The 11,286-nt window shown below is 36.8% G+C and overlaps 1 protein-coding gene across 1 annotated transcript; it reads left to right on the top strand.

Moving 5' to 3' along the window:
- The first annotated feature begins 287 nt into the window (after positions 1-287).
- LOC114040246 (olfactory receptor 52E1-like) lies at positions 288-5,033 on the top strand. The gene is made up of 2 exons (XM_027858283.1): positions 288-1,196; positions 5,028-5,033. Exons 1-2 carry the CDS (start codon positions 288-290, stop codon positions 5,031-5,033), a joined length of 915 nt encoding a protein of 304 aa, XP_027714084.1.
- The last annotated feature ends 6,253 nt before the right edge of the window (positions 5,034-11,286 follow it).

Below are 11,286 nucleotides of genomic sequence, written 5' to 3'. Positions count from 1 at the left end.
CTCACCCTGAGCCTGCATAAATTAAGTCGTGGATTTAAGAGTAAACATCAAGCAATGACTAACATTGACTGCAAAGTGAATGGTGCACTGCACTGCTTCTATTTTGTTTTCCATTCTTGAGGAAAATTAATTAATTTTAAAAAAAATACTTTTTACAGAAGGAAAATATTGTATGATAATATCATATATTCCCAGTCCCTCAGAGAAATACAATATACTGAAGTGGAGACCCTTATGGAATGAGGTTGAATCTTTGATGATTGGAGTCATATGTGGGCCACAGAAGGATGTCTAATCTGAATAATACCCAGTTCCACCCCATCTCATTCCTCCTGCTTGGAATCCCAGGACTAGAAGATGTACATGTCTGGATTGGCTTTCCCTTCTGTCTTTTGTACCTGACTGCCCTTTTAGGGAATATCACCATCCTGATTGTAATTCAGAGTGATCAGAGTCTCCACCACCCCATGTTCTATTTCCTGGCAATTCTGTCCTCTATTGACCTGGGCCTATCCACATCCACCATTCCCAAGATGCTGAGTATCTTCTGGTGCAACCTGACAAAGATTAGCTTCCTAGGCTGTGTCACTCAAATGTTCTTCATCCACTTATTTACTGGCATGGAATCAGCTGTACTCCTGGCCATGGCCTATGACCGTTATGTGGCAATTTGCAATCCTCTCCGCTATACACTGGTGCTCACCAATAAAGTGGTATCCATCATTGCAATGGCCATAGCCTTGAGACCATTATCTGTGGCTATCCCATTTGTCCTATTGATTCTGCGATTGCCCTTCTGTGGACACCACATCATACCTCATACATACTGTGAGCACATGGGCATTGCCCGCCTGGCCTGTTCCAGCATCAAAATCAACATTATCTATGGGCTAGGTGCTATATCCATCCTTGTCTTTGACATTGTAGCAATTGTGGTCTCCTATGTTCAAATCCTCAGGGCTGTTTTCCACCTTCCTTCTAGGGATGCCCGACTCAAGGCCCTCAGTACCTGTGGTTCTCATGTCTGTGTCATGTTGGCTTTCTACACACCAGCATTTTTCTCTTTCATGACCCATCGTTTTGGTCACAATGTCCCCCGCTACATTCACATCCTTTTGGCCAATCTGTATGTAGTTGTTCCACCTGCCCTCAACCCTGTTATCTATGGGGTTAGGACCAAACAGATTAGAGAGCGAGTATTGAAGACATTCTCCCCAAAATAAACAATGGACCCTGTATTTCTGAAGGCCTAACTCTTTGGGCTTAAAGAAAAGAGTTAAACCAAGTCAATATTTCTAAGTGCTCTTTGAAAAAAACAGGGCAATGAAATCATAATTTTATTGAACAAATTGGAGGGAAAATTATTTCTGTAGCTCTTGCCACTGAGGAAGTGTTTAACATTTAGTGTTACTACTTGTACCAGCATTTCTGCCAGGGTGTTTAAGGATCTTTTACTCTAGGAAAGGAGTGCCAGTCATTTGGTCAATGCAGTTTCTCAACACTCTTTTCTCCAATGGAGTTGTTAGAGTGGTAAGTTCTAGTCTTAGTGTTGAGCAGACTTTTTTTTTTTTTTTAGATTGAATGGAATGTTGCTTGAAAGCTGTCCTCTGGCTGTGTCAATCAATGAATTTGCCTTGGTTTTCCACACCAGTGTGTGAGGCTGTTCACAGGTCTCCTTGTTCTGAATTCATGACTTGTATCCTAACAAAGCTTGCACTAAATTGGGAAACAGGAGATGAGACAGCTATGAAATCAAATCTAGGCTAGTGCTATCAGTCAAAAGGTAGCACCTAAATTTGCTCTCTGGTGTATCACCATCACCAAAGAATGATACTGAGAGCATAAGCACATCCATTTTTAACATGTATGATCAGCAATGTACATATGATGACTCACTGAGGCATCAATAGGAAATAGCTCAGTATAAGACTCTCTTTATAGTAAACCTGAGTAGTCAGGAATTGAATATAATGTGTATACATATACATGCACACATATACGCATAATGATATAAGAACTAAATCCATCTATGTATCACTAAGGGAGAATATGGGTGAGAATGAGTAAAAAGGTGAGATACATTGAACCACACCCCAAACACCAATCAGGCTCAGAGTACATTTAAAATAGTACCACTAAGTTTAGTGTCAATTAGAGGCTATTTCCTTGAACTATAACATATGCTTGGAGAATCAGCACATGAGCATTTTGGCCATACTAAATACTAGACAGTTAACTGTTTGACCCTAGAAAAATTCACCTAACTTCTCTGTCTCAGTTTTCTCTGTAAAATATATAAAATGGGGATAATACACCTACTTCCCAAAGTTCTTGTGAATGTCAAATTATTTAATACTTGTAAACCACTTTGTAAGCCTTAAAACATTACAGAAATGCTAGTTATATTACTACAACCACCACCACAACAACAACTATGACTACGACCTTCTACTACTATTTTGAAATGCACTACTACTGCTACTATAATCTAGGGAACAAGATTATGTAATTCAGTAATGATGTTTAATGTTTTTCTCTCTGAAAGACTATAGGCCCCGGGATTCAAATAAAACCAGGTTGATTGAGAGACAGAATCTTATATTCCCTATTGATGCCTTTCCCTATTGATGCCTTAGTGAGTTATCATAGGAACATTGCTGATGATACATGTTGTAAATGGCCAGTACTTCTACTCTCAGCACCATTCTCTGGTGATGGACCTGAGAGCAAATTCAGGTGCTTACCTTTTAGATCAATAGCACTAGCCTAGACTGGATTTCACAGTTATCTCATCTCTTGCTTCCCAAGTTAGCATAGCCTTAGGGAGCTTAAACTTTACTAGAAGAGTACCAGATCTCCATGGATTACTACCAGATTCATGATGTCTTTCTTTATATCTGGCTATGGCTGGAAAGACTGATCTGCAACCAGAATGAATTGACCAGTGGCCCGTATACATATATGGAACAGTCTAGGTTTACCATCAACGAAGTTTGTTACTGAGTCTCAAAATTGTTCTCAGGCAGGGTGTCCCTGCCCAGAGCAGGCTTTTTTTTTTTAATTTTGTAGAATAAAACAAGTATTTGTATAACATAGTATAATAAAAAAAGATGATCACACATGAAACTACAATTTTATTATTCGTAACTTGCTATTCCTTTAAAATATATAATAAAGTTATCAAGTATTTTTTTTCCTTTTTTCCTTTCCTTTTCCCACCCCCACCCTAGAGATGGCTACCATTAGACACAAATGTGTGTGTGTGTGTGTGTGTATGTGTAAATTTATTCTATATGTACTTCTATTTATTAGTTCTTTCTCTTGATGCAGATAGTGTCTTCCTTCATACATACTTAAAAATATTGTTGTTACTATATACAACATACTCATTTCTGCTCATTTTGCTCTTCATTATTTTGTGCAAGTCTATCCATGTTTTCTAAGATCATCAAGCTCATCATTTCTTATAATATAGTAGTATTTCATCTCAATCATACACCATAATTTGTTCAGGCATAATAGCATCTTATTGACCTATACACCACTGGATGTGACCTTCAATATAACTTCTCCATCAATAAGCAGCATGGTTGACTTTATAGTGTTGATGTTTCTAGCAGGATGGAATTTTCTATGAGGAATCCTAGTCTTTTTTCACTATGACACATGGATAAATAGACTTGTATTGGGGTTGGGAGCAAACAATGTGGAAACTCTGAAATCTAATCTAGGCTAGTGCTATTGATCAGGTTTTACCTGAGCTCATGGCAGGTCTCACCACAAGAGAATGGTGCTAGAAGTCACAGTACTGATACCCACACATACATATGTACATATGTACATATATGTGTGTGTGTAAACAGTGAGAGAGAGAGTCAAAGAGAGAGAGAAACAGAGAGAGAGAGAGAGAGAGAAACAGAGTTCCTATTATGAATTATAGTTATAGATGTTCCCTTTGTTCCTCTCACTCCATGGCTTGCTTGATTTCATCTTTGGTGTGCAAGTCCTTTTCAGAAGACCTAGGAAGTAATGGGCCTGGCTTGTCAAGAGTAACTGGAGGTGATGATACAGTGAGAACATTGTATTTAGAGCCGGAAGACCTGGGTTCAAATCTCAACACTTTTGTGACCTTAGGTAAGTCACAACAGCTCCAGCCCTCATGTTCTTTGCTTGGAAAATGAACGATTTGGACTAAATGACTTCCTAGGCCCCTCAAACTCTGTCTATATCATTATACGATCACTGTGTCCATATCTACATTGCTGTCAATTAAGTCTAAGAATTAGAGACAATATGAAGCCGTCAGGGGATTTTTGTCATAAACCTTGATGGGATGAAAAGAACTAAAGGAATCATTTAGACTTGTGGTGGTGTCAAACATAACTAAAAATGGATCCCTGAAGTTGGACTATTGACTTGAAAACCCCCAAATTCACATTATTTATGTCATATTGGGAAATACCACCATTCTGTTTGTGATGAAGACTGTCCAAAGTCTTGACCAGCTCATGCTCTATTTCCTGGTCATTCTGTCTTCTACTGACCTGGATTTATACACATCCACCACCCCTAAGATTCTGGGCATCTTCTAGTTCACTTTAATGGAGATTAACCTTAGAGGTTGCCTTATACAAATGTTCTTCCCCCACTGTCATACAACAACTGGTCTTAGGTTTATGGCCTATGATCACTATGTGACTATCTACAATCCTCTCTGCTACACTTTGATCCTTACCAACAAGGTTGCTTTCACCATTGTTCTAGTCATCCTCCTGAAATCTTTGGCCTTTTCAATTCCCTTTGTTCTGCTAATCCTGTGGTTACCCTTCTGTGGACACCACATTATTCCCCACACTTATTCTTCCAGATGAATAATGTTATTATTTTTTCTAGTTCTATAAAACATTTTTGGTAGTTTAATTGACATGGCACTGAATAAGTACATTTATTTAGGTAGAATTGTAATTTTCACTATATTGACTTAGCCTACCAATAAGCAATTAATACTTTTTTTTCCATTTGCTTAGGTATAACTTTATTTCTGTGAAAAGTATTTTGTAATTCTGTTCATATAGTTTCTGGCTTTCTCTTAGCAAGTAGAACCCACAGTATTTTGTATTGTCTATAGTTATTTTAAATGGAATTTTTCTTTCTATCTCTTCCTGCTGATCTTTGTTGGTAATATATAGAAATGTTGATGATTTATGTGTATTTATTTCACATCCTGCAATATTGCTAAAGGTATTTTTTTAATATTTTTAACTACTTTTTAGTTGATTCCCTAGGATTCTCTAAGTATAACATAATATCTGCAAAGTGTGATAGTTTTGTGTCCATATTGCTTATTCTAATTCCTTCATTTTTGCTTCTTTTATTGCTATAGCTAGTGTTTTTAGTACGATATTGAATAATAGTGGTGATAATGGACATCCTTGCTTAACCCCTGATCTTATTGGGAAGGCTTCTAGCTTATCCCCATTAAAAATAATGCTGATGGTTTAGATAGATATTACTAATTACTAATAAGAATTATTCATAATTCCTCCAGTGTTGTTGCTGTTGTTGTTGTTGTTGTTGTTTTTAATAGGGATGGGTGCTGTATTTTTCAAAAACTTTTTCTGCATCTATTGAAATAATCATATGATTTCTGTTGGTTTTGTTATTTATATGGTCAATTATGCTGATAGTTTTCTTAATATGCAGCCCTGCATTCCTGGTGTCCCATATGGTCATAGTGAATGATCCTTATGATATATTGCTGTAGTCACTGTGCTAGTATTTCATTTAAATAATTTTAAATGATATTAAATGTTTAAATATTTAAACGATCATCAATGATAAAGGTCATCTCAGCAAAGAAGACATTGAGTTACAGTCCAGGAGGCTGAGAAAAACGAGGCTGAGGATGAGAAGCAGAGACACAAGGTGTCTTTCAAGAATTCTCTTGAATCTTATTCTTTCAGCATGAAGGCTACTGTAGAGGATGAAAAACTGGAAGGCAAAATTGATGATGAAAACAAACAGAAGATCCTTGACAAATGTAATGAAATAATCAACTGGCTGGATAAGAACCAGACTGCTGAGAAGGAAGAATTTCAGCATCAGCAGAAAGAATTGGAGAGGGTCTGCAACCTCATCATTAATAAGCTGTACCAGAGTGTAGGGGGCATGTGAGGAGGCATGCCTGGCTGTTTCCCAGGGGCTAGAGCAACCTCTTGAGGAGGTGCTTCTTCTGGAGCCATCACTGAAGAGGTCAACTAAACACACCAGAAGAAAGAGTATTCCACACAGCTTTCCAAAAAGTAAAGGACTCAAATTTGTAGCCAAGGCTGTAGCAGTTTAAAAGTAACATTCAAGCTACTGTGTACATCTGGGCATTCTGAATACTTGAATGTGTGCAGAGGGACAGAAGTGAACAACATTGAACTTTATCAGTACTGTGAACAAGTGGAAATATAATTCTTGTCCTGGAGAATAAAATCTATTTAAAATTGGCACCATAAAAAAAAAGAATAATAACCCCACTCTTTTTCTGACATCCCTTTCTGAAGTCCTCTTGTGATACAATTTTTTAAGGGGCTAATCACCACATTGGCCTGGCCACCTGGACACCATGGCAATTAACTCTAATTCTATAAGACTGATTCTTCTGAGTTGACTGTCCATATTGTTGAGCCTGACATATGGTCTAATGCTCCAGGCTGGGAAGATGTTGGTAGCCTTTTGATTAAAGCAATGAATTCAGAATAGGTCTTTCCTTACACTCACTTGTGAGTAGTTGTTTTTGTTTTTTGTTTTTTAAACTTCTCTCAGTTACTGGTGATGAACATCTCAAATGTCAAAGATATTGGCCCATGACCCAGTTTCACTCTGATTTCTAAATTATTTTCATGGTTTCTCTGATTCTTTCTCATTATATTCTTTCACTTGTTATCTTTTAGCTGAACTAAAATAAATCCAAATAAATAAATACTGGCCCTAATATGTACAATTTTGTAGACCACTTTGGTATCTCTGATTCTTTTTTATATCTAACCATTTAGATCCTAACAATATCTAATATTTTTTTTCTTTCTCCATTATCAAAAATTTCCATGTGGATGAGTAATTTGCAGTCCTTGATATCCTTTCCATTAACACTTTACTTCTCAAGTAATAGTGAAGAGCTAGAAGTCTTAAGTCAGCTTCTGGGAAATTCTTCAGGTAAACATATGGAGTACATAACTAAAGAATAAATTGAGGAGGGAAGAAAAGCATTTATATAGTGCCTACTTTATGCCAGGCCCTGGGTTAAGTGCTTTACCAGTAAAAGCTTAGGTGATTCTCATATATCTGTGGCATAGGTGCTGTTATCATAATTTTACAGTTGAAGAAATTGAGGCAAATAAAGGGTAAGTGACTTGCCCAGGGTCACATAGCTAACAAGGGTCTGGGGTTAGATTTGAAATCAAGTCTCCTTGCCTCCAGGCCTAAAATTCTATTCACTTTGCCACCTAGCTGCCCATATGAGAAGAAACAATAGACTGTTCTATTATTTAAAGTAGTAAAAACAGGTCAGGGATCCTATAAAAGGATACTAGACAGCATATGAGACCATAAAGCCATGAATACCAGCCAAAGAGAAGTTGAAACTGAGATAGTCTTCCTTTAGAGAAGAAGCTAGGGATTTCTGAATAGATAGGAAGTCCAAGAAGACAAGTGTGGAAAAGGAAGAAGGTAAAAAAAAAGTATTGGGTGATAGTGAATGGCAGTGTGGATAACACGTTATATCAATTTAGGGAATAAGAAAACTTAGTGGAGTCATTATATACCACTCTATAGGCAGGGGAGATGTTTCTGTGTAGATGAGAATCCTTTCCTTGAAACTAAATAGAAATGACTCTTGGACTATGGCTCCAGTAGAATAGAAAGCTTCTTTATTGGACAGGTCCCTAAAGTCCACATCATGAAGTCATAGAACCTCAGAGTTAAAAGATGTCTCAGAGGCTACCTAGCCTTAATTACAACTAGACAGGAATCCTAATCAATTAACCTCCACTTAAAGATCTCCAGAGAGGGGTTCTTCACTTCTTCCTCCTCCATATCACATAGATAGTTATCATTGTTGAGAGTTATAATTATTTCCTCACATTGACCTGAAATATTATTTTCTGCAACTTCTATCCATGGTTCCTAGCTCTGCCCTTGGGATCATGAGACCATTGGATCCTAAATTTAATGCATAAAGTAACCTTAGAGATCATAAATTCCAACTACTTCATTTCCCAGTTGAGGTAAATCAGGGTCAGGAATGCTAAGTTTGACTAGAGCCACACAGCAAGTAATTATTTAAACCAGGATTCAAATTGAGATCTTCCTAACTCCACATGTATACCAGTACACCACAATGAAAACAAGGCAAATTACTCTCCTAAATGACAGACTTACAAAGAGTTCAAGACACTTATCATGCCCCCCAACCTCTTTTCCAACTCTTTCAACTGATCTTCATATGAGAATATTTCTAGTCAGTTCTCCTTTCTCATAATTCTAATCTGGACATACTTCACTCCCCTCAAGGAGCTCACAATCCATTGACAAGACAATATGCCGACAACTATGTGCCAACAAACTACGTAGAGGAGTAAATGGAGATAATTGACTGAGGGTAGATACTGGAATTAAAAGGAATCAGGAAAGTCTTTCTTGAGAAGATGGGATTTTAGCTTAGACTTGAAGGAAGCTAAGGAATGAATTAGGTGGAGATGAGGAGAAAGAATATTTCATTCATGGCTGACAAAAAAATCCTGGAGTTAGAAGGTGTGATAATACTGATGTGAAGGCAAGAGGAGGGAATAGTTATGAATGACTTTGAACACCCAATAGAGGATTTTGTATTTGATCCTAGAGGCAATAGTGAGCCACTAGAGCTTATTGAGCAGAGGAGTGACAAGTTCTGACCTGATCTTTAGGAAGTTCACTTTGATAGCTAAGTGGATGGACTCAAGTGGAGAGAAATTTGTGGCAGTGAGACAAAGCAGCAGATTATTAAAATAGTCCTAGCATGAGGTGATGAGAGACTGTACCAGGATGGTGACAATGTGAGAGAAGAAACGGAGACATATGTGACAGATGCGTTACAAAAATAAAATCGATAGGCCTTGGCAACATTTTTGAAGTGGGGTGATGAGAGATAGGTTTTGAAGATGACATGATGTGGAGAGCCTGGGTGACTAGGACAGTGATATTTCCCTCACCAATAATAGGGAAGTTAGGAAGAGTATAGAGATTTGGAAAAAGATAAAGGGTTCAGTTTTGAACAAGTTGAGCTTAAGGTATCTAAAGATCATCAGGTTCAAGATATCCAATAGGCAGCTTGAGACATGAGACTAGAGGTCAGCAGAGAGCTTCAGCCTGGGTATGTGGATATGAGAATCATCAGTATAGAGATGATAATTGAATACATGGATGCTGATGAGATTATCCAAGTAATAATAGTACAGAAAGAGAAGTGGACATAGGGCAGAGGCCTGCAAGAAACCCAATGTTAGTATCTATGACTGCAACGAAGGTCTACCAAAGGAAACTGACAAAGAACAGTCAGATAGACAAACAGAGATCCAGGAGAGAATACATTCATGAAAACCCAGAGAGAAAAGGGTGATTGAAGGTGTCAAAAATTATAGAGAGGTAAGAAGCATGAATACTGAGAAAAGACCACTATATTGGGCAGTTAAGAGACCTTTAGTAACTTTGGAGAAAGCAGTTTCTAGATACTTGAAACTCAAAAAGGATTAAGTATTCATAGTTCATATTTCATTACTTTTTTCTATATTTTATTATAAAAGTTTCTTAGCATTCCAAACACTTCTAATGACAAGTGAAATAAATGAAACTTATGTTTACCTGTGCATCAGATGATACATAACTTTAACCACTTCACAATGTTATTGTAAATGAGAGGAAATGTTCCTACATTTCTCCTGGGTCATATCTTCGCCCACATTAATCTTTTCCCCTTTGAGTATCAGGTTAATCCCTCAAATGTACAACAAATGATATTTGTAGAATAAAATAAAATTTTTTCTTTGCATATAGGTTCCATCATGAAATAATTCACTGAAAATAAAACATTTATGATACTTCCTAACCTCACTTGATAATGAGCACTAATGTTTGTTCCAACATTTCATGTTTATTAAATGTTTTCCTCATAAAAACTTTGTGAGGTTACTAACCTAAGTATTATTGTCTCTATTCTACATATGAGGCAATTGACCCTCATTTAAGCAGCTCCTCTGATCATGCCATGCTTCAATAGTTAAGAGACTTGACTGGGTTCATATAGGTACTGAATACTATATCTAAATCATCCTTCCCCCCTCCCAAAATAAAAAAGAAATTTTGAATACACATACACAAACACACACACACACACACACGCAAGTTCATTCCCATACTCACAATACAACACAAAAAGATTTTCTAGAAAACTATGTATCTCCATTACAAACCTATTGCTTAATATATACACATATGGGTGTAAATATGTATATATATTTACATATTTATATGCTTTCATAATAACTTCATTGTTTCTCTTCTGTGCATTTTAAAAAATACAGTGGTTCCCTTTGGGAGGGGGCATTATTATTGTTTGTGCCCTCATTCACTAGATTGTCCCTCCTTTTTTAATAAAAATCAAGAAAGAGAAAGAGTCCTCATGAGAGAAAAAACATAGCCAAGAAAAATAAATCCATATACTGGCTACGTCTAAAAATACATGGCTTTCTATCTTTTTCTATCACATTTCTTTCAGGAAGTAGGTAACGTCTCATCAAAAGTCCTCAAGAAGCATGAGTGACAATAGCACTAAGTAGAGTTCTTAAGTCTTTCAAAGTTGTTTGTTTATTTGTTTCTGTACAATGTTATTGTCATAATATAAATTGTTCTTCTGGTCCTGTTCACTTCACTGGGATGATAGCAGTTTAAGATTTGCAAAGTGCTTTAAGTATCTTGTTTACTTTCTACAATGACCCCAAGACGTAATAATAACCATGATTAATAGCTAACATCCCTATGGCACTTAGAGGTTGGCCACCTCCTTTCAATATATTATACTTTTTTTGAGCTTGGCAACAACCCTATAAGATAAATACTATTATTTTCTCTCTTAAATAAATAAGAAAATGAAAGCACAGAGAGTTTAAGTGACTTTCTTCAGGGCCATATTGCTGGTATGTGTCTGAGGCAGGATTCAAACCCAGGTCTCCTTGACTTTAAGTTCAGTACTCTATCTACTACGCA

This window comes from Vombatus ursinus, unplaced genomic scaffold (assembly GCF_900497805.2).
Source record: "Vombatus ursinus unplaced genomic scaffold, bare-nosed wombat genome assembly UNPS02012869.1, whole genome shotgun sequence".
In the NCBI taxonomy this organism is placed as follows: Eukaryota; Metazoa; Chordata; class Mammalia; order Diprotodontia; family Vombatidae; genus Vombatus; species Vombatus ursinus.
Note: the sequence above shows the minus strand (reverse complement) of the source record. Positions and strands in the feature narration are given on the sequence as shown.

Excerpts from the sequence above, each read along its gene's own strand:
- LOC114040246 (XM_027858283.1), top strand. The coding sequence starts at position 288 with ATGTCTAATCTGAATAATACCCAGTTCCACCCCATCTCATTCCTCCTG.